This window comes from Heptranchias perlo, chromosome 23, assembly GCF_035084215.1.
Source record: "Heptranchias perlo isolate sHepPer1 chromosome 23, sHepPer1.hap1, whole genome shotgun sequence".
Taxonomy (NCBI): Eukaryota; Metazoa; Chordata; class Chondrichthyes; order Hexanchiformes; family Hexanchidae; genus Heptranchias; species Heptranchias perlo.
In genome coordinates, this window is record NC_090347.1 from 964935 (window position 1) to 989245 (window position 24311).

Genomic DNA, 24311 nt, shown 5'->3' on the forward strand with positions numbered 1-24311 from the left:
GGTATTGAGATAGAGGATCAGCCATGATCATATTGAATGATGGAGCAGGCTCGAAGGGCCGAATGGCCTACTCCTGCTCCTATTTTCTATGTTTTCTACCGAAATGTATTGCTTCGCTTTTTTCTGCGTTAAATTTCATCTGCCACATGTCCACCCATTCCACCAGCCTGTCTATATCCTCTTGAAGTCTATCACTATCCTCCTCACTGTTTACTATCCTTCCAAGTTTTGTGTCATCTGCAAATTTAGAAATTGTGCCCTGTACTCCCAAGTCCAAGTCATTTATATCAAGAAAAGCAGTGGTCCTAGTACTGACCCCTGGGGAACACCACTGTACACCTCCCTCCAGTCCGAAAAACAACCATTCACCACTGCTCTCTGTTTCCTGTCACTTGGCCGATTCAGTGTGTGAATTATCTAGGACCTGTGTGAAGACGACACATCAGTGAGGTTTCCCCAAATTTATTTCACATTATTGAAGTTACAAAGTTTGAGTACTTTGACCAATGTTAATCTGCCTTCCCCACTTACACAAAACACAATCACACAGAACGAGAACACTGGATATTACAGGGACCCGGGGAGGGTAACACTGAAGCATGGGTGTAAACAAAATATCTACTGAGGGAGGGAGACGGGACAGGTTACAGAGCGACATGGCTCACAGTGAGAGACACTCACTCCGACAGGAAGTGCAAGCTGGGTACATCAGGGATCGGGGTAATAACGCACGGGCCAGCGCACGGGGGGGCGGCAGGGCACTGGTGCAGCCCCACTGCCCAGTCACCCCATCCCTTAAAACCTACCTCTGTGACCAAGCTGTTGGTCACCTGTCCTAATATCTCCTTATGTGGCTCGGTGTCAGATTTTGTTTGACAATCACTCCTGTGAAGCGCCTTGGGACATTTCACTATGTTAAAGGCGCTATATAAATGGAGGTGGTTGTTGTTGCTGCCCCATCAATCAGTCAGTCAGTCAGTCAGTCAGTCAGTGCGGGCAAATCACGAATGCAGTGCAGATTCCTTAAATAAATGACAGTGGATTAACCGGTAACAACAGCACAGTAAACAGGCAGTGCAAAGACTCCACAAGGTCCTGAGCAAGTGCAAACACCGCAATGCAAGAAAAAAACATTAAACCACATCGACAGAAAGATTCAGAAACAACAACTTCAAAAATAGAATGTGATGGAGTGGGAGTGGGGAGGGTGCCTGGGAGAGGGGCAAACCACATCTGACCAGCCAATCCCATCGTTCTGCAGCGGACTAACTAGTGTGAATTGCATCATTAGAACTGGACTATAGGGAGGAGGAGGCTGCAGCTTTATCCTCTGTTTCAAGTGAATTAATTGAGATGACAGATCCGTCAGCATCAAACGCTCCCAGGGCAGGTACTGGGTTAGATACAGAGTAAAGCTCCCTCTACACTGTCCCATCAAACACTCCCAGGGCAGGTACAGCACAGGTTAGATACAGAGTAAAGCTCCCTCTACACTGTCCCATCAAACACTCCCAGGGCAGGTACAGCACGGGATAGATACAGAGTAAAGCTCCCTCTACACTGTCCCATCAAACACTCCCAGGGCAGGTACAGCACGGGATAGATACAGAGTAAAGCTCCCTCTACACTGTCCCATCAAACACTCCCAGGGAAGGTACAGGGTTAGATACAGAGTAAAGCTCCCTCTACACTGTCCCATCAAACACTCCCAGGGCAGGTACAGCACGGGTCAGATACAGAGTAAATCTGCCTACAACTGTCCTGCCAATGTGCCACAGCCCTAACTTTAGAAGAGTGCCCTGTGTTTCTCCAGTTCCCGCTCCAATTGTCCAGCCCTGTCTGAGTGCCGGTCAGTATTAATTTCTGGGAGCGGGGGGACTTATACTTGAGCAGAACCTCATCAGGAGCTGGGTGTAGTCTCATTTTCAAGCCAGCAGTGGGGATTTCACCTCGTCAGTCTGGGGTGGACTAGACTTGAATCCACGTCCCAGAGAGATGCCCGCAGTGTGTGAGCCAGCTTGCCCTGGATTCTAATGGCCTCCGTCCATTCCTCTTTCCAATAACCGGGAAGGGAGAAAAGGAATGTTGCATCTGTCAAACAGAAGTGGACGGTGAGTGGGAGACATGCTGAATCAAACCTCGAGCAGTCACAGAAAGTGAGGTGAGCAGGTGGTGCTAGTGGGTGCGGTGAGTACAGTGCTCCCACCTCAATTCCCTGAGACCCTTCCCCCTCTGTGGGTCTCCCCAGTATCAGGCAGCTCTCCCCATCACTACAGAATGAAACGTGTGACATCTCAGAGCATTATCTGTAGGAGCTGAGCGTCTCAACACCATTTCAGGACCTGTGGTCTCTCCGCCAATCACAAGCCAAGCAGAAAGGAAGCAATCCTTCTGGTAAAGTGCATCTTCATCAGTTCCGACAGAGGGTCCCACCAGTCAACCAGCCTGTACGAGACCCCCCGCACCCAACACCAGTGTCCTTAGGTGTCCCCATCTGTCTGCTCTCGCTCCCTGCCGTGCTCTGGCTCAGGCACACTCAGGGCATCGACCTCCTCCTGGTCACTCGGGGGCAAAATCATTAGAGCGTGGGTTTTGTGAGTGATCACAACCGTACAGGGGCCCTGAACCCAGGGTTCACCGTCCACTTGCATAGGCATCACGGAGCTCTTCAGGATCAGCTGAGGGAGAGAGGGGAAACGGGGGGGGGGGGGGGGGGGGGGGAAGAGGGGAAAGAGGGTTAAAAGCTCAGCCAAACAATCACGGTAAGACATGGCTTAATAAAGCTGTATCACCCAGAACCCCCAAACACCACAGACCCAGAACCCCAAAACACCGCACACACACAGAACCCCCAAACACCACCCACACACAGAACCCCCAAACACCACACACACAGAACCCCCAAACATCGCCCACACACAGAACCCCCAAACACAGCACACACAGAACCCCTAAACACCGCCCACACAGAACCCCCAAACACCGCCCACACAGAACCCCCAAACACCGCACACACAGAACCCCCAAACACCGCGCACACAGAACCCCCAAACACCGCACAAACAGAACCCCCAAACACCGCCCACACAGAACCCCCAAACACCGCACACACACAGAACCCCCAAACACCGCACAAACAGAACCCCCAAACATCGCCCACACAGAACCCCCAAACACCGCACACACAGAACCCCCAAACACCACACACACAGAACCCCCAAACACCGCACAAACAGAACCCCCAAATATCGCCCACACAGAACCCCCAAACACCGCCCACACAGAACCCCCAAACACCGCCCACACAGAACCCCCAAACACCACACACACAGAACCCCCAAACACCACACACACAGAACCCCCAAACACAGCACACACAGAACCCCTAAACGCCGCCCACACAGAACCCCCAAACACCACCCACACACAGAACCCCCAAACACCGCCCACACAGAACCCCCAAACACCGCACACACACAGAACCCCCAAACACCACCCACACACAGAACCCCCAAACACCACCCACACACAGAACCCCCAAACACCACCCACACACAGAACCCCCAAACACCACCCACACACAGAACCCCCAAACACAGCACACACAGAACCCCTAAACACCGCCCACACAGAACCCCCAAACACCGCCCACACAGAACCCCCAAACACCGCCCACACAGAACCCCTAAACACCGCCCACACAGAACCCCCAAACACCGCCCACACAGAACCCCCAAACACCGCCCACACAGAACCCCCAAACACCGCCCACACAGAACCCCCAAACACTGCGCACACACAGAACCCCCAAACACCGCCCACATAGAAACCCCAAACACCGCCCACACACAGAACCCCCAAACACCGCCCACATAGAACCCCCAAACACCGCCCACAGAGAACCCCCAAACACCGCCCACATAGAACCCCCAAACACCGCCCACATAGAACCCCCAAACACCGCCCACACAGAACCCCCAAACACCGCCCACACAGAACCCCCAAACACCGCCCACACAGAACCCCCAAACACCGCCCACACACAGAACCCCCAAACACCGCCCACACACAGAACCCCCAAACACCGCCCACATAGAACCCCCAAACACCGCCCACACAGAACCCCCAAACACCGCCCACACACAGAACCCCCAAACACCGCCCACATAGAACCCCCAAACACCGCCCACACAGAACCCCCAAACACCGCACACACACAGAACCCCCAAACACCGCACACACACAGAACCCCCAAACACCGCACACACACAGAACCCCCAAACACCGCCCACACAGAACCCCCAAACACCGCCCACATAGAACCCCCAAACACCGCCCACACAGAAACCCCAAACACCGCCCACACACAGAACCCCCAAACACCGCACACACACAGAACCCCCAAACACCGAACACACACAGAACCCCCATACACCGCCCACAGAACCCCCAAACACCGCCCACAGAACCCCCAAACACCGCCCACAGAACCCCCAAACACCGCCCACAGAACCCCCAAACACCGCCCACAGAACCCCCAAACACCGCCCACAGAACCCCCAAACACCACCCACAGAACCCCCAAACATCGCCCACACAGAACCCCCAAACACCGCACACACAGAACCCCCAAACATCGCCCACACAGAACCCCCAAACACCGCCCACATAGAACCCCCAAACACCGCCCACACAGAACCCCCAAACACCGCCCACACACAGAACCCCCAAACATCGCCCACACACAGAACCCCCAAACATCGCCCACACACAGAACCCCCAAACACCGCCCACACACAACCCCCAAACATCGCCCACACACAGAACCCCCAAACACCGCCCACATAGAACCCCCAAACACCGCACACACAGAACCCTCAAACACCGCACACACACAGAACCTCCAAACACCGCCCACACACAGAACCCCCAAACACCACCCACAGAACCCCCAAACACCACCCACAGAACCCCCATACACCACCCACAGAACCCCCAAACACCACCCACAGAACCCCCATACACCACCCACAGAACCCCCATACACCACCCACAGAACCCCCAAACACCACCCACAGAACCCCCAAACATCGCCCACACAGAACCCCCAAACACCGCCCACATAGAACCCCCAAACACCGCCCACACAGAACCCCCAAACACCGCCCACATAGAACCCCCAAACATCGCCCACACAGAACCCCCAAACATCGCCCACACACAGAACCCCCAAACATCGCCCACACACAGAACCCCCAAACACCGCCCACACACAGAACCCCCAAACACCGCCCACACACAGAACCCCCAAACATCGCCCACACACAGAACCCCCAAACACCGCCCACACACAGAACCCCCAAACACCGCCCACACACAACCCCCAAACATCGCCCACACACAACCCCCAAACATCGCCCACACACAGAACCCCCAAACACCGCCCACATAGAACCCCCAAACACCGCACACACAGAACCCCCAAACACCACCCACAGAACCCCCAAACACCACCCACAGAACCCCCATACACCACCCACAGAACCCCCATACACCACCCACAGAACCCCCATACACCACCCACAGAACCCCCAAACACCGCCCACAGAACCCCCAAACTCAGCCCACACAGAACCCCCAAACACCGCCCACACACAGAACCCCCAAACACCGCCCACACACAGAACCCCCAAACACCGCCCACACACAGAACCCCCAAACACCGCCCACACACAGAACCCCCAAACACCGCCCACACACAACCCCCAAACACTGCCCACACAGAACCCTCAAACACCACAAACCCAGAACCCCCAAACACCACACATCCTACCTACCCACATACACATGGCTCCTAGCAGGGAGTTACTGGACAGTGATCAGGAGCAGGAACCCTGGCTGATTTCCCCTCTCTCTAACCCAGGGGTCACTGGACAGTGATCAGGAGCTGGAACCCTGGCTGATTTTCCCCTCTCTCTAACCCGGGGGTCACTGATTTGCCCCTCTCTAACCCGGGGGTCACTGATTTGCCCCTCTCTAACCCGGGGGTCACTGATTTGCCCCCCTCTCTAACCCAGGGGTCACTGATTTGCCCCCTCTCTAACCTGGGGGTCACTGATTTGCCCCCCTCTCTAACCCGGGGGTCACTGATTTCCCCTCTCTCTAACCCGGGGGTCACTGATTTGCCCCTCTCTATCCCGGGGGTCACTGATTTGCCCCCCTCTCTAACCCGGGGGTCACTGATTTGCCCCCCTCTCTAACCCGGGGGTCACTGATTTGCCCCCCTCTCTAACCCGGGGGTCACTGATTTGCCCCCCTCTCTAACCCGGGGGGTCACTGATTTGCCCCCCTCTCTAACCCGGGGGGTCACTGATTTGCCCCCCTCTCTAACCCGGGGGTCACTGATTTGCCCCTCTCTAACCCGGGGGTCACTGATTTGCCCCCCTCTCTAACCCGGGGGTCACTGATTTGCCCCCCTCTCTAACCCGAGGGTCACTGATTTGCCCCTCTCTAACCCGGGGGTCACTGATTTGCCCCTCTCTAACCCGGGGGTCACTGATTTGCCCCTCTCTAACCCGGGGGTCACTGATTTGCCCCTCTCTAACCCGGGGGTCACTGATTTGCCCCTCTCTAACCCGGGGGTCACTGATTTGCCCCTCTCTAACCCGGGGGTCACTGATTTGCCCCTCTCTAACCCGGGGGTCAATGATTGGAAAGATTGTTCACACTCAGAGGGCTGTGTTCTTACTCTCACTGTATGCGCCTGTCCCAGTCGCACTGGATTGGCCAGTTTCACGTGGATTTGAGCGCAGTGGAAGGAGCCATAAACACCAACCACCTCCAATAGGCCATCATCATGGCTGCAAGGAAAACAAAGTCAATTAAAGGGTCAGAGAATACACTGGCCAGAATAAAATAAACAGACAAACAAAACAAGGAGCCACTTAATAAAAAGGGTGTCATGCAGGACACTAGCATTTGTGATCTTAAGCAATGAATTCTTCATCATCTCTTTCTCCAATACATTAAAAACTGTCTGCATACCCTTGGTGTCACCTTTTTGCTGTTATAAATTCCAATGATCACATTTATAATGGGAAGAGCCTATGTAAACTGGTCACGCTGTAATTACAGACTCCCACCAGTGGTGGTGCCACAGCCCGCAGAGAAACTCCAAATGCTCAAACCAACTGTAACCTGCTTCCCAAACTGCCCAGAATTAAGTATTAAATAAAAGGACAGAATGTAGAGTCGGTTCTGATGAAAGGTCATCGACCTGAAACGTTAACTCTGTTTCTCTCTCCACAGATGCTGCCCTGATCCGTTGAGTGTTTTCCAGAGGAACAGAGAGATCTGGGGGTAAATGTGCACAAATCGTTGAAGGTGGCAGGGCAGATTGAGAAAGCGGTTAAAAAAGCATACGGGATTCTGGGCTTTATAAATAGAGGCACAGAGTACAAAAGTATGGAAGTCATGATGAACCTTTATAAAACACTGGTTCAACCACAACTGGAGTATTGTGTCCAGTTCTGGGCACCGCACTTTAGGAAGGATGTGAAGGCCTTAGAGAGGGTGCAGAAGAGATTTACTAGAATGATTCCAGGGATGAGGGACTTTAATTATGTGGATAGACTGGAGAAGCTGGGGTTGTTCTCCTTGGAACAGAGAAGGTTGCGAGGAGATTTGATCGAGGTGTTCAAAATCATGAAGGGTCTAGACAGAGTAGATAGAGAGAAACTGTCCCCATTGGTGGAAGGGTCAAGAACCAGAGGACATAGATTTAAGGTGATTGGCAAAAGAACCAAAGGTGACATGAGGAAAAACTTTTTTACACAGCGAGTGGTTGGGATCTGGAATGCACTGCCCGAGGGGGTGGTGGAGGCAGATTCAATCATGGCCTTCAAAAGGAAACTGGATAAGTACTTGAAAGGAAAAAAATGTGCAGGGCTGTGGGGATAGGGCGGGGGAGTGGGACTATCTGGATTGCTCTTGCATAGAGCCGGCACGGACTCGATGGGCCGAATGGCCTCCTTCCATGCTGTAACCTTTCTATGATTCTTCTGTTTCTAATGCAAATATCCAGCATCCGCAGTATTTTGCTTTTGTAGTGAATATGGGGAGTGATTTATATCTGTGCGTACTGGTCCAATTAAACCCTGCTTCAGCCTAACTCTACACTAGTGCTGATTCTCTGTGTGTGCAAAGCAACAGGAAATCGACCAGTATATAAAAGTCACAAAACCTCCAATCAGTCCCACTGATCCCTTCTGTCTGATAATCGCCCGTAAAGCGCCGAGGGACGTTTTACTACGTTAAAGGCGCTGTATAAATGCAAGTTGTCAGCCCGTCCATATAGTATTGAATCCAGAATCATGCCTCAGTCTGGAATTGCTGGGATATTCTATGCTGTGAAGCTGTAGCCACGTTCCCCTGTGATTCCCCACCCATCAGACTCCTCACAAGCTGCACCGTACTGGGTGCGGAAATCGAGGCCGTCATAATTCTGTGACAGTCGGTCTCCACATCCAGATGTTTCCTCGGCTGTCACAATCGAAGGGCTTACTGTAATCGGTGACAGACGTGCAGTGACAGGCCTGCTCAGCATTTCCACTGGTCACAAGGGCCGGCTAATAGCCACTCGAGAAAATAAACAAATGGTTTCTGCTTCAAGGGTGTGGCACATTTTGTACTCGTGACCTCTGGCAGGCAGCGTGGGATGGCCCAGGGATCCAGCTCGTGCCTGGACTGAGCCAGCCCATCAAGGTCGGCTAGGTGGATGAAGGAAAAGGGGCTGAAGGGATTTGGGAACGGGTGATTAGACCTGTTTGCTGGCGTGGAGAGTAAAGGCCAACACAGACTAGGTGGGCCGAATGGCTGTTTCTATGTTGTTACTTTTATGTAGAAAGAAAGGAAGAAAGACTCGTATTCATATAACGCCTTTCACAACCTCAGGATTTCCCAAAGCACTTTACAGCCAATTAAGTACTTTGTAAAGTGTAGTCACTGTTCTAATGTAGGAAATGCGGCAGCCAATTAGTGCATAGCAAGATCCCACAAACAGCAATGTGATAATGACCAGATAACCTGTTTTAGTGATGTTGGTTGAGGGATAAATATTGGCCCCAGGACACTCTTATTATGACAGAGAGAGAGAAAAAGAGTGCGAGTGAAAGTGAGTGAGAGAGTAAGAGAGTGAGTAAAAGAGAGTGAGTGAGTAAAAGAGAGCGAGTGAGAGTAAGAGAGCGAGTGAGAGAGCGAGTGAGTGAGTAAGAGAGCGAGTGAGTGAGTAAGAGAGCGAGTGAGTAAGAGAGCGAGTGAGTGAGTAAGAGAGCGAGTGAGTGAGTAAGAGTGGGTGAGTGAGTTAATAAGAGAGTGAGAGCGCAAGTGAGAGAGTGAAAGAGTAAGAGAGTGAGTTAAGAGAGTGAGTGAGAGAAAGTGAGTGAGAGTAAGAGAGTGAGTGAGAGAGTAAAAGAGAGTGAGAGTAAGAGAGCGAGTGATTGAGTGAGTGAATAAGAGAGTGAGAGCGCGAGTGAGAGTGAAAGAGTAAGAGAGTGAGTTAAGAGAGTGAGTGAGAGAAAGTGAGTGAGAGTGAGAGTTTTTTTTATTCGTTCATGGGGTGTGGGCGTCGCTGGCCAGGCCAGTATTTATTGCCCATCTCTAATTGCCCTTGAGAAGGTGGTGGTGAGCCGCCTTCTTGAACCGCTGCAGTCCGTGTGGTGAAGGTTCTCCCACAGTGCTGTTAGGAAGGGAGTTCCAGGATTTTGACCCAGCGACGATGAAGGAACGGCGATATATTTCCAAGTCGGGATGGTGTGTGACTTGGAGGGGAACGTGCAGGCGGTGTTGTTCCCATGTGCCTGCTGCTCTTGTCCTTCTAGGTGGTAGAGGTCGTGGGTTTGGGAGGTGCTGTTGAAGAAGCCTTGGCGAGTTGCTGCAGTGCATCCTGTGGATGGTACACACTGCAGCTACTGTGCGCCGGTGGTGAAGGGAGTGAATGTTTAGGGTGGTGGATGGGGTGCCAAACAAGCGGGCTGCTTTGTCCTGGATGGTGTCGAGCTTCTTGAGTGTTGTTGGAGCTACACTCATCCAGGCAAGTGGAGAGTATTCCATCACACTCCTGACTTGTGCCTTGTAGATGGTGGAAAGGCTTTGGGGAGTCAGGAGGTGAGTCATTCACCACAGAATACCCAGCCTCTGACCTGCTCTTGTAGCCACAGTATTTATGTGGCTGGTCCAGTTAAGTTTCTGGTCAATGGTGACCCCCAGGATGTTGATGGTGGGGGATTCGGCGATGGTAATGCCGTTGAATGTCAAGGGGAGGTGGTTAGACTCTCTCTTGTTGGAGATGGTCACTGCCTGGCACTTGTCTGGCACGAATGTTACTTGCCACTTATCAGCCCAAGCCTGGATGTTGTCCAGGTCTTGCTGCATGCAGGCTCGGACTGCTTCATTATCTGAGGGGTTGCGAATGGAACTGAACACTGTGCAATCATCAGCGAACATCCCCATTTCTGACCTTATGATGGAGGGAAGGTCATTGATGAAGCAGCTGAAGATGGTTGGGCCTAGGACACTGCCCTGAGGAACTCCTGCAGCAATGTCCTGGGGCTGAGATGATTGGCCTCCAACAACCACTACCATCTTCCTTTGTGCTAGGTATGACTCCAGCCACTGGAGAGTTTTCCCCCCGATTCCCACTGACTTCAATTTTACTCGGGCTCCTTGGTGCCACACTCGGTCAAATGCTGCCTTGATGTCAAGGGCAGTCACTCTCACCTCACCTCTGGAATTCAGCTCTTTAGAGTAAGAGTGAGAAAGAGAGAGATAGCAACTCTCCCAACTTCCAGTCTCCTGTTCCATAAAAGTTAAATCTACTCGCACCAGGCCTCTGAATATCCTGGACTGCGGGTACTTCCCTCCCCCATACTTTACCATCACACCTGGCCAGTGGAGTTCCATGTTCCGAGGCCTGATGTAAACAAATTATCAGCGGACGATACTTAGTGTCTCCGTGTGATGCTCCTATCTCTGCTATTTAAATCAAGTGCGATTGTGAATCCTTCCCCTAGAACATAGGAACAGGAGGAGGCCATTCAGCCCCTCGAGCCTGTTCCGCCATTCTATTAGATCATGGTTGATCTGTATCTTAACTCCATTTACCCACCTTGGTTCCATATCCCTTAATCCCTTAATCCCCTCACCCACAAAAATCTATCGATCTGAGTCTTGAAATTTTCAATTGACCCCCAGCATCAACAACTTTTTTGGGGGAGAGAGTTCCAGATTTCCACTCCCCTTTGTGTGAAGAAATGCTTCCCGACATCACCCCTGAACGGCCTGGCTATAATTTTAAGGTTATTCCCCCTTGTTCTGGAGTCCCCCCACACCAGAGGAAATAGTTTCTCTCTATCTACCCTATCAAATCCTTCAATCATCTTAAACACCTCAATTAGATCACCCCATAATCTTCTATACTCGAGAGAATACAAGCCCAGTCTATGCAACTCGAGGGAATACAAACCAAGTTTCTGCAATCTGTCCTCATAATTTAACCCTTTGAGTCCTGGTATCATTCTGGTGAATCTGCACTGCACTCCCTCCAAGGCCAATATATCCTTCCTGAGGTGCGGTGCCCAGAACTGAACGTAGTATCCCTCCCCTGCACCCGGATACCATGGCATCGGGTATATTTAGCTTTTAACCATTCCTATTTGCTGCTGGGTATTTCATGGAATTACATAGAATTTACAGCACAGAAACAGGCCCTTCGGCCCAACCGGTCTATCCCGGTGTTTATGCTCCACACGAGCCTCCTCCCTCCCTACTTCATCTCACCCTATCACCATATCCTTCTATTCCTTTCTCCCTCATGTGTTTATCCAGCTTCCCCTGAAATGTATCTATGTTATTCGCCTCAACTACTCCTTGTGGGAGTGAGTTCCACATTCTCACCACTCTCTGGGTAAAGAAGTTTCTCCTGAATTCCCTATTGGATTTATTAGTGACTATCTTATATTTATGGCCCCTAGTTCTGGTCTCCCCACAAGTGGAAATATCTTCTCTACATCCACCCTATCAAACCCTTTCAGAATCTTAAAGACCTCTATCAGGTCACCCCTCCGTCTTCTCTTTTTCTACAGAAAAGAGCCCCAGCCTGTTCAATCTTTCCTGATAGGTATAAACTCTCAGTTCTGGTATCATCCTTGTGAATCTTTTTTTTGCACCTTCTCCAGTGCCTCTATATCCTTTTTATAATATGGAGACCAGAACTGTTCACAATACTCCAAGTGTGGTCTAACCGAGGTTCTATACAAGTTTAACATAACTTTTCTGCTTTTCAATTCTATCCCTCTAGAAATGAACCCCAGTGTTTGGTTTGATTTTTTTATGGCCTTATTAACCTGCGTCGCTACTTTAATGATTTGTGTATCTGTCCCCCCAGATCCCTCTGCTCCTCTACCCCATTCACTCTTATTATCCGAGCAGTCTGTGGCCCCCTCATTCTTCCTGCTGAAATGCTCCACCTCACACTGATCTATATTTCAGGCTGGTTGGACAAATAGAATCCACTGTTGAGACATCATTAACCGACATTTTGCAACTGAATGAAGAAACTGTGACTGTAATGTGACCGAGGCAGTGATCGGGAAACCCGGCAGAACCAGCACGGCAAAGGCACGCCGGCAAAGAGGCCATTGCTGCCCCCTGCTGGGCTCCCACTTTCATTGCTGCCCGTGGCTGAAGGAGATTTCAGTGAACAATGAGTTCCAGGGGGAACTATTCCTGCCAATTGCCACATTCCCCCGACTAACGCACTGCCCTCCCCTCCACTCCACTCCACTCCCCTCCCCTCTCGGAGCTCCGCTCCCCTCCTCTCTCTCTTCCCTCCCCTCTGCTGCCCCCTCTTCCCTCTGCCCTCCCCTGAAGGTTTCGACTCTCTCCGCCCTCCTCCCCTGAAGGTTTCGACTCTCTCCGCCCTCCTCCTGCAGGGATCTGTCTTGGGGCCTCAATTATTCACAATATTTATTAACGACTTAGATGAAGGCATAGAAAGTCTCATATCTAAGTTTGCCGATGACACAAAGATTGGTGACATTGTAAGCAGTGTAGATGAAAACATAAAATTACAAAGGGATATTGATAGATTAGGTGAATGGGCAAAACTGTGGCAAATGGAATTCAATGTAGACAAATGTGAGGTCATCCACTTTGGATCAAAAAAGGATAGAACAGGGTACTTTCTAAATGGTAAAAAGTTAAAAACAGTGGATGTCCAAAGGGACTTAGGGGTTCAGGTACACAGATCATTGAAGTGTCATGAACGGGTGCAGAAAATAATCAAGAAGGCAAATGGAATGCTGGCCTTTATATCTAGAGGACGAGTGTACAAGGGGGCAGAAGTTATGCTGCAGCTATACAAAACCCTGGTTAGACCGCACCTGGAGTACTGTGAGCAGTTCTGGGTACCGCACCTTCGGAAGGACATATTGGCCTTGGAGGGAGTGCAGCGTAGGTTTACTAGAATGATACCCGGACTTCAAGGGTTAAGTTACGAGGAGAGATTACACAAATTGGGGTTGTATTCTCCATAGTTTCGAAGGTTAAGGGGTGATCTGATCGCAGTTTATAAGATATTAAGGGGAACAGATAGGGTGGATAGAGAGAAACTATTTCCACTGGTTGGGGATTCTAGGAGTAGGGGGCATAGTCTAAAAACTAGAGCCAGACCTTTCAGGAGTGAGATTAGAAAACATTTCTACACACAAAGGGTGGTAGAAGTTTGGAACTCTCTTCCGCAAACGGCAATTGATGCTAGCTCAATTGCTAAATTTAAATCTGAGATAGATAGCTTTTTGGCAACCAAAGGTATTAAGGGATATGGAGCCAAAGGCAGGTATATGGAGTTAGATCACAGATCAGCCATGATCTTATCAAATGGCGGAGCAGGCACGAGGGGCTGAATGGCCTACTCCTGTTCCTATGTTTCCCCGGAAAGTTCTGACTCTCTTCCCCCCTCCCCTGAAGGTTCTGACTCTCTCCCCCCTCCCCTGAAGGTGCTGACTCTCTCCCCCCTCCCCTGAAGGTTCTGACTCTCTCCCCCCTCCCCTGAAGGTTCTGACTCTCTCCCCCCTCCCCTGAAGGTTCTGACTCTCTCCCCCCTCTCCTGAAGGTTCTGACTCTCTCTCCCCCCTCCCCTGAAGGTTCTGTCTCTCTCCCCCCCCCTCCCCTGAAGGTTCTGTCTCTCTCCCCCCCCTCCCCTGAAGGTTCTGTCTCTCTCCCCCCCTCCCCTGAAGGTTCTGACTCTCTCCCCCCTCCCCTGAAGGTTCTGACTCTCTCCCCCCTCTCCTGAAGGTTCTGTCTCTCTCCCCCCCTCCCCTGAAGGTTCTGACTCTCTGGTTGCCCTGGGAAGGTGCTGGTGGACAAAGTAAGTCACCTTTCGAACAGGCACGGAGTGCTGGGAGCTCTCCGATGCTGCAGGTACATTAAGGGGCTTTGCCATAATTTGATTAATCTGGGGATGTATCGTGGGCAGGGTGTGTAACGCCACGTGCAGTGGGCACGGGGCAGGACTCTCTCCCTCCGCCCCCCTTAATGCGGGACCTACCTTGCATGGGGGTAGGGCTTGTCCCCGGTCCCTTCCCACAGCCGGCAGCCCCCTCCCCAGTACGCAATGTTCAGAACGATGATCCCCTCCAGCTTGGGCAGAGCAACTCGCTCCCCGTCCAGCTCCAACTGCAGGGGGGGAACAAAGAGGAGGGATCAGTAGTGGGTCCGCAGAGGCGGAGAGAGCAGCAAGACAGACAGCGCAGTGAGAGCGAGCGCAAAGAGAGAGAGAGAGCGAGCGCAAAGAGAGAGAGAGAGCGAGCGCAAAGAGAGAGAGAGAGCGAGCGCAAAGAGAGAGAGAGAGCGAGCGCAAAGAGAGAGAGAGAGCGAGCGCAAAGAGAGAGAGAGAGCGAGCGCAAAGAGAGAGAGAGAGCGAGCGCAAAGAGAGAGAGAGAGCGAGCGCAAAGAGAGAGAGAGAGCGAGCGCAAAGAGAGAGAGAGAGCGAGCGCAAAGAGAGAGAGAGAGCGAGCGCAAAGAGAGAGAGAGCGAGCGCAAAGAGAGAGAGAGAGCGAGCGCAAAGAGAGAGAGAGAGCGAGCGCAAAGAGAGAGAGAGAGCGAGCGCAAAGAGAGAGAGAGAGCGAGCGCAAAGAGAGAGAGAGAGCGAGCGCAAAGAGAGAGAGAGAGCGAGCGCAAGGAGAGAGAGAGAGCGAGCGCAAGGAGAGAGAGAGAGCGAGCGCAAAGAGAGAGAGAGAGCGAGCGCAAAGAGAGAGAGAGAGCGAGCGCAAAGAGAGAGAGAGAGCGAGCGCAAAGAGAGAGAGAGAGCGAGCGCAAAGAGAGAGAGAGAGCGAGCGCAAAGAGAGAGAGAGAGCGAGCGCAAAGAGAGCGAGCGCAAAGAGAGCGAGCGCAAAGAGAGCGAGCGCAAAGAGAGCGAGCGCAAAGAGAGCGAGCGCAAAGAGAGCGAGCGCAAAGAGAGAGAGAGAGCGAGCGCAAAGAGAGAGAGAGAGCGAGCGCAAAGAGAGAGAGAGAGCGAGCGCAAAGAGAGAGAGAGCGAGCGCAAAGAGAGAGAGAGAGCGAGCGCAAAGAGAGAGAGAGAGAGCGAGCGCAAAGAGAGAGAGAGCGAGCGCAGAGAGAGAGAGAGCGAGCGCAAAGAGAGAGAGAGAGAGAGAGCGAGCGCAAAGAGAGAGAGAGAGAGAGAGCGAGCGCAAAGAGAGAGCGAGCGCAAAGAGAGAGAGAGAGCGCAAAGAGAGAGAGAGAGCGCAAAGAGAGAGAGAGAGCGCAAAGAGAGAGAGAGAGCGCAAAGAGAGAGAGAGAGCGCAAAGAGAGAGAGAGAGCGCAAAGAGAGAGAGAGAGCGCAAAGAGAGAGAGAGAGCGCAAAGAGAGAGAGCGCAAAGAGAGCGAGCGCAAAGAGAGAGAGCGCAAAGAGAGAGAGCGCAAAGAGAGAGAGCGCAAAGAGAGAGAGCGCAAAGAGAGAGAGCGCAAAGAGAGAGAGCGCAAAGAGAGAGAGCGCAAAGAGAGAGAGCGCAAAGAGAGAGAGCGCAAAGAGAGAGAGCGCAAAGAGAGAGAGCGCAAAGTGAGAGAGCGCAAAGAGAGAGAGCGCAAAGAGAGAGAGCGCAAAGAGAGAGAGCGCAAAGAGAGAGAGCGCAAAGAGAGAGAGCGCAAAGAGAGAGAGCGCAAAGAGAGAGAGCGCAAAGAGAGAGAGCGCAAAGAGAGAGAGCGCAAAGAGAGAGAGTGCAAAGAGAGAGAGCGCAGAGGCAGAGAGAGAGAGCGCAAAGAGAGCGAGAGAGCAGACGCAGAGAGAGAGCGCAAAGAGAGCGAGAGAGCAGAGGCAGAGAGAGAGAGCGCAAAGAGAGCGAGAGAGCAGAGGCAGAGAGCAGAGAGAGAGAGCGCAAAGAGAGCGAGAGAGCAGAGGCAGAGAGAGAGAGCGCAAAGAGAGCGAGAGAGCAGAGGCAGAGAGCAGAGAGAACAGCCCAGCGCCCGACCCACAGGAGGGTAGGGGAGGGGGGAAGGGGAGGAAGGTGAGGGAACAGGTTGGACAAAGTAAGTGCAATAAATAAAAGGGCTGCCTGGCTCTCTGCCTCGTTTCTTTAATAATAGAAAGAAAGATTTTCATTTCTATCGGGCCTTTCACAACCTCAGGACGTCCCAAAGCGCTTTACAGCCAATGAAGTACTTTTGAAGTGTAGTCACTGTTGTAATGTAGGAAACGTGGCAGCCAATTTGCGCACAGCAAGATCCCACAAACAGCAACGTGATAATGACCAGATCATCTGTTTCAGTGATGTTGGTTGAGGGATAAATATTGGCCCAGGACACCGGGGAGAACTCCCTTTCTCTTCTCCGAAATAGTGGCCGTGGGATCTTTTACATCCACCTGAGAGGGCAGGTGGGGCCTCGGTTTAACGTCTCATCCGAAAGACGGCCCCTCCGACAGTGCGGCGCTCCCTCAGTACCGACCCTCCGACAGTGCGGCGCTCCCTCAGCACTGACCCTCCGACAGTGCGGCGCTCCCTCAGTACCGACCCTCCGACAGTGCGGCGCTCCCTCAGCACTGACCCTCCGACAGTGCGGCGCTCCCTCAGTACCGACCCTCCGACAGTGCGGCGCTCCCTCAGTACTGACCCTCCGACAGTGCGGCGTTCCCTCAGTACTGACCCTCCGACAGTGCGGCGCTCCCTCAGTACCGACCCTCCGACAGTGCGGCGCTCCCTCAGTACCGACCCTCCGACAGTGCGGCGCTCCCTCAGTACCGACCCTCCGACAGTGCGGCGCTCCCTCAGTACTGACCCTCCGACAGTGCGGCGCTCCCTCAGCACTGACCCTCCGACAGTGCGGCGCTCCCTCAGTACCGACCCTCCCACAGTGCGGCGCTCCCTCAGCACTGACCCTCCGACAGTGCGGCGCTCCCTCAGTACCGACCCTCCCACAGTGCGGCGCTCCCTCAGCACTGACCCTCCGACAGTGCGGCGCTCCCTCAGTACCGACCCTCCCACAGTGCGGCGCTCCCTCAGCACTGACCCTCCGACAGTGCGGCGCTCCCTCAGTACTGACCCTCCGACAGTGCGGCGCTCCCTCAGTACTGACCCACCGACAGTGCGGCACTCCCTCAGTACCGACCCTCCGACAGTGCGGCGCTCCCTCAGTACTGACCCTCCGACAGTGCGGCGCTCCCTCAGTACTGACCCTCCGACGGTGCGGCACTCCCTCAGTACTGACCCTCCGACAGTGCGGCGCTCCCTCAGTACTGACCCTCCGACAGTGCGGCGCTCCCTCAGTACCGACCCTCCCACAGTGCGGCGCTCCCTCAGTACTGACCCTCCGACAGTGCGGCCCTCCCTCAGTACTGACCCTCCCACAGTGCGGCGCTCCCTCAGTACTGACCCTCCGACAGTGCGGCCCTCCCTCAGTACTGACCCTCCGACAGTGCGGCGCTCCCTCAGTACTGACCCTCCGACAGTGCGGCCCTCCCTCAGTACCGACCCACCGACAGTGCGGCGCTCCCTCAGTACTGACCCTCCGACAGTGCGGCCCTCCCTCAGTACTGACCCTCCCACAGTGCGGCGCTCCCTCAGTACTGACCCTCCGACAGTGCGGCGCTCCCTCAGTACCGACCCTCCGACAGTGCGGCGCTCCCTCAGTACTGACCCTCCGACAGTGCGGCGCTCCCTCAGCACTGACACCGGGATTTTCAGCCTGGATTATGTGCTTTAGTTTCTGGAGTTGGACTTGAACCCACGACCTTCTGACTCAGAGGGGAGAGTGTTACCCACTGAGCCCCGGCTGACAATGGCCTCCCTCCCCCACTGTTGCCCTTTTAATTCCCTCTCCTTTGGGTTTTTCACTCCCAGGTGAGAGAACAGCCGGTGAGCGGCCCCCCCGATACCACAAAATTCTGTCGGGCTGTGCGGTGGAGCCAGAGAGCGGCCTGGGAGCAATAGCCCCTCCCTCCGAACTATCCCCACTCCCCCCACCCCCTCCCACCCCCCGTCAACCCGAGTTCCGCAGCGGGGTTCCAGGGTGCAGTGAACCTGTTCTTAGGCCGTGGTACAGACAGCGCTGGGCAGTGAGAAAACTCACCTCTATCTTCTTGTCCAGGTCCTTACAGGCCTGGACTAAACAGTCTTTGGTCCCATAGAAGAAATAAACGGCCTTTGTATAACAGAGAAAAGGAACGTGAGAGATGTCAGAATTGTGTAAAGTGCAGGAAAGCATTTTCAAAATTTCACCGGCCGACAACTGCAGAGCCCAGAGTTACACCACACCCCTCACAACAGGACACGGACACAGAGTGACTGCACACATTGCTCACTTACTGGACGTACGGATCACAGAGACTGGAGCTTGGTGTTCACATAAAGCTCCCTCGACACTGTCCCATCAAACACTCCCAGGGCAGGTACAGCACGGGTTAGATACAGAGTAAAGCTCCCTCTACACTGTCCCATCACACACTCCCAGGGCAGGTACAGCACGGGTTAGATACAGAGTAAAGCTCCCTCTACACTGTCCCATCAAACACTCCCAGGGCAGGTACAGCACAGGTTAGATACAGAGTAAAGCTCCCTCTACACTGTCCCATCAAACACTCCCAGGGCAGGTACAGCATGGGTTAGATACAGAGTAAAGCTCCCTCTACACTGTCCCATCAAACACTCCCAGGGCAGGTACAGCACGGGTTAGATACAGAGGAAAGCTCCCTCTACACTGTCCCATCAAACACTCCCAGGGCAGGTACAGCACGGGTTAGATACAGAGGAAAGCTCCCTCTACCACAAGAGATGGGTGAGATCCTAAATGAATATTTCACATCGGTATTTACGGTTGAGAAAGGCATGGATGTTAGGGAACTTGGGGAAATAAATAGTGATGTCTTGAGGAGTGTACATATTACAGAGAGGGAGGTGCTGGAAGTCTTAACGCGCATCAAGGTAGATAAATCTCCGGGACTTGATGAAATGTATCCCAGGACGTTATGGGAGGTTAGGGAGGAAATTACGGGTCCCCTAGCAGAGATATTTGAATCATCCACCGCTACAGGTGAGGTGCCTGAAGATTGGAGGGTAGCAAATGTTGTGCCTTTGTTTAAGAAGGGCGGCAGGGAAAAGCCTGGGAACTACAGACCAGTGAGCCTGTCATCTGTAGTGGGTAAGTTGTTCGAGGGTATTCTGAGGGACAGGATCTACAGGCATTTGGAGAGGCAGGGACTAATTAGGAACAGTCAGCATGGTTTTGTGAGAGGAAAATCATGTCTCACGAATTTGATTGAGTTTTTTGAAGGGGTAACCAAGAAGATAGATGAGGGCTGTGCAGTAGACGTGGTCTACATGGACTTCAGCAAAGCCTTTGACAAGGTACCGCATGGTAGGTTGTTACAAAAGGTTAAATCTCACGGGATCCAAGGTGAGGTAGCCAATTGGATACAAAATTGGATTGACGACAGAAGACAGAGGCTGGTTGTCGAGGGTTGTTTTTCAAACTGGAGGCCTGTGACCAGCGGTGTGCCTCAGGGATCGGTGCTGGGTCCGCTGTTATTTGTTATTTATATTAATGATTTGGATGAGAATTTAGGAGGCATGGTTAGTAAGTTTGCAGATGACACCAAGATTGGTGGCATTGTGGACAGTGAAGAAGGTTATCTAGGATTGCAACGAGATCTTGATAAATTGGGCCAGTGGGCCGATGAATGGCAGATGGAGTTTAATTTAGATAAATGTGAGGTGATGCATTTTGGTAGATCGAATCGGGCCAGGACCTACTCCGTTAATGGTAGGGCGTTGGGGAGAGTTATAGAACAAAGAGATCTAGGAGTACAGGTTCATAGCTCCTTGAAAGTGGAGTCACAGGTGGATAGGGTGGTGAAGAAGGCATTCAGCATGCTTGGTTTCATTGGTCAGAACATTGAATACAGGAGTTGGGATGTCTTGTTGAAGTTGTACAAGACATTAGTAAGGTTTAGGAGTGATCTTATAGAAGTCTATAAAATAATGAGGGGCATAGATAAGGTAGATAGTCAAAATCTTTTCCCAAAGGTAGGGGAGTCTATAACGAGGGGGCATAGATTTAAGGTGAGAGGGGAGAGATACAAAAGGGTCCAGAGGGGCAATTTTTTCACTCAAAGGGTGGTGAGTGTCTGGAACGAGCTGCCAGAGGCAGTAGTAGAGGCGGGTACAATTTTGTCTTTTAAAAAGCATTTGGACAGTTACATGGGTAAGATGGGTATAGAGGGATATGGGCCAAGTGCAGGCAATTGGGACTAGCTTAGTGGTATAAACTGGGCGACATGGACATGTTGGGCCGAAGGGCCTGTTTCCATGTTGTAAACTTCTATGATTCTACACTGTCCCATCAAACACTCCCAGGGCAGGTACAGCACGGGTTAGATCCAGAGTAAAGCTCCCTCTACACTGTCCCATCAAACACTCCCAGGGCAGGTACAGCACGGGTTAGATCCAGAGTAAAGCTCCCTCTACACCGGCCCTTGCTGTACTCGGACTCCATGTGGCAGTATTGCCTGTGACTCTCACCGTTCAGTGAAGCAGCTCTAACTGTTCTACAGTCTCGATATTTTCAGCCGCAGCAATCTCCACACTCACCTTATTAATGATCCTGTTGGAGAACAGGAAGGGACTTTGCTGCCTGCGTTCGTGAAAATTTAATGCCATGAGTGCGTCGGGCCCAATGGAGAAATAGTTGTTCATTGAGAATACCTGGGCGGGAAGAAAGGGATCAGATTGGGAACAGAGAGCAGAGACATAATCCCAATCACCGGCAGTGCAGCACGTGGCAAACTCGGCGAGGCATGGGGAATCTTGCACCTGAGGGCGGGGCGGGGGGGCAGGGCAGGGCGGGGCGGGGGGGGGGGGGGACGGGGAGAGGGAGCGGGGGGGGGACGGGGAGAGAGGGAGCGGGGGGGGGACGGGGAGAGGGAGCGGGGGGGACGGGGAGAGGGAGCGGGGGGGACGGGGAGAGGGAGCGGGGGGGACGGGGAGAGGGAGCGGGGGGGACGGGGAGAGGGAGCGGGGGGGACGGGGAGAGGGAGCGGGGGGGACGGGGAGAGGGAGCGGGGGGGGACGGGGAGAGGGAGCGGGGGGGACGGGGAGAGGGAGCGGGGGGGGACGGGGAGAGGGAGCGGGGGGGACGGGGAGAGGGAGCGGGGGGGGACGGGGAGAGGGAGCGGGGGGGACGGGGAGAGGGAGCGGGGGGGGACGGGGAGAGGGAGCGGGGGGGACGGGGAGAGGGAGCGGGGGGGGACGGGGAGAGGGAGCGGGGGGGACGGGGAGAGGGAGCGGGGGGGACGGGGAGAGGGAGCGGGGGGGACGGGGAGAGGGAGCGGGGGGGACGGGGAGAGGGAGCGGGGGGGGACGGGGGGCGGGCGGACCCTTACCTTGGCCCGATGAAAGCTGTAAAATCCTTTCCCGACCCAGACTCTCCACCTGTGGAAACAAAGAGACTGAGACCGGATCCTGGGATCTGGGATTTGCCGACGTCTGCCGCTCACTTCACTCACCTTTTCCTTTCTGGAAATCACAGCTCTGATTTTCCCTGCAGCGATTTGCTGTCTCCCGTCTCACTCTGATATCGATCCCACTGATCCCAGTCTAGACATTGTGGACCTGGACTCGCAGTCGTAACTTCAAATCCCACCTCAGCAAGTTGTGAAATTGAATTCAGTAAATCTGGTAATTTGAGGCCAGGCTTCAGAGAGGCAAACACGGCCGGGTTGGCGTAAAAACCCTTGTTTCATTTTTTTTAAATTCAGTTTTGGGATGCGGGCATCACTGGTTGCCCTCACGGTGCCAGACGGTGGGTGGACGCGGGTCAGACAACGTGCCAGACGGTGGGGGGACGCGGCTCAGACACCGTGCCAGACGGTGGGGGGACGCGGCTCAGAGACCGTGCCAGACGGTGGGGGGACGCGGCTCAGAGACCGTGCCAGACGGTGGGGGGACGCGGCTCAGAGACCGTGCCAGACGGTGGGGGGACGCGGCTCAGAGACCGTGCCAGACGGTGGGGGGACGCGGCTCAGAGACCGTGCCAGACGGTGGGGGGACGCGGCTCAGAGACCGTGCCAGACGGTGGGGGGACGCGGCTCACAGAGACCGTGCCAGACGGTGGGGGGACGCGGCTCAGAGACCGTGCCAGACGGTGGGGGGACGCGGCTCAGAGACCGTGCCAGACGGTGGGGGGACGCGGCTCAGAGACCGTTGCCAGACGGTGGGGGGACGCGGCTCAGAGACCGTGCCAGACGGTGGGGGGACGCGGGTCAGACACCGTTGCCAGACGGTCGGGGGACGCGGGTCAGACACCGTGCCAGACGGTCGGGGGACGCGGGGTCAGACACCGTGCCAGACGGTCGGGGGGACGCGGGTCAGATACCGTGCCAGACGGTCGGGGGACGCGGGTCAGACACCGTGCCAGACGGTCGGGGGGACGCGGGTCAGACACCGTGCTAGACGGTCGGGGGACGCGGGTCAGACACGGCGCCAGACGGTCGGGGGACGCGGGTCAGACACGGCGCCAGACGGTCGGGGGACGCGGGTCAGACACGGCGCAGACGGTCGGGGGACGCCTCACACAGTCTCCAACTCTAACTCGATCTTTCCCAAAAGCTCAGAGCCACTGAACTCCTCATCTCTCAGCTTCTCTTCCACCAGTTTCTAAACCTCGAGCCTGGTCTCAGCCAGTGATCACCTTCCCGATTTTCCTCATCTTTTCTCCTACTCTTTTCAACCCTGGTGCCTGTCCTTCTCCGTGGGGCCTCCACCCCCGGGGGTCTCAATAGAAAGAGAGAGGTTCAGAACACAAGACAGATCAGTGGAGGCTCTGATGGAAGATGTCTGGATGGGTTGTTTCTGTGAGGAGTGGAGATGGGAGCTGAAATGGTTCCAGTGCTGAGAGAGTTAACCGAGGAGTGGGACACGTGGACAGGATGGGACTTGTGTAAACACAGCTGCCCTGCCGCTGAGACACACTGACCCGATTGTAGGTAAACCCGACAACGCAGAGCTTCTCCCATCGCCACACATGGATCGTGGAGAAACTCCCCCCACCCCCCCTCATTCACCCTCCTCCCCACCCCCTCATTCACCCTCCTCCCCACCCCCTCATTCACCCTCCTCCCCACCCCCTCATCTCACCCTCCTCCCCACCCCCCCTCATTCACCCTCCTCCCCACCCCCCCTCATTCACCCTCCTCCCCACCCCCTCATTCACCCTCCTCCCCACCACCCCCTCATTCACCCTCCTCCCCACCCCCTCATTCACCCTCCTCCCCACCCCCTCATTCACTCGTGCACCCTCCTCCCCACCCCCTCATTCAACTCGTGCACCCCCTCCTCCCCCACCCCCTCATTCACTCGTGCACCCTGCTCCCCACCCCCTCATTCACTCGTCTCCTCCCACCCCCTCATTCACTCGTGCACCCTCCTCCACCCCCCCCTCATTCACTCGTGCACCCTCCTCCCCACCCCCTCATTCACTCGTGCACCCTCCTCCCCACCCCCATTCACTCGTGCACCCCTCCTCCCACTCCTTCCCTCTCTCCTCCATAGTCCCCCCATCACTCGCCCCTCCGACCCCCCACGCCACTCGCCCCTCCGACCCCCCCCACTCGCCCCTCGGACCCCCCCCACTTCGACCCTCCGACCCCCCCCCACTCGCCCCTCCGACCCCCCCCCCACTCGCCCCTCCGACCCCCCACCCCCCCCCCCCCCCCACCCCCCCCCCCCCACACGCCCCTCCCCACCCACCCCCCCACTCGCGCCCCCTCA

At 54.4% G+C, this 24311-nt stretch overlaps 1 protein-coding gene across 1 annotated transcript in view; it reads right to left on the reverse strand.

Annotated features, from left to right (window-relative positions):
• Window positions 1-446: 446 nt before the first annotated feature.
• dgke (diacylglycerol kinase, epsilon) overlaps window positions 447-24311 on the reverse strand; it is a gene marked incomplete at its 5' end in the record, with an annotated part of 32452 nt that continues 8587 nt past the window's right edge. Inside the window, 6 exon segments of the mRNA XM_068004552.1 lie at window positions 447-2678; window positions 6749-6860; window positions 14606-14733; window positions 18619-18690; window positions 21135-21248; window positions 21926-21974. Of these exon segments, the coding sequence (XP_067860653.1) occupies window positions 2481-2678; window positions 6749-6860; window positions 14606-14733; window positions 18619-18690; window positions 21135-21248; window positions 21926-21974 (673 nt within the window).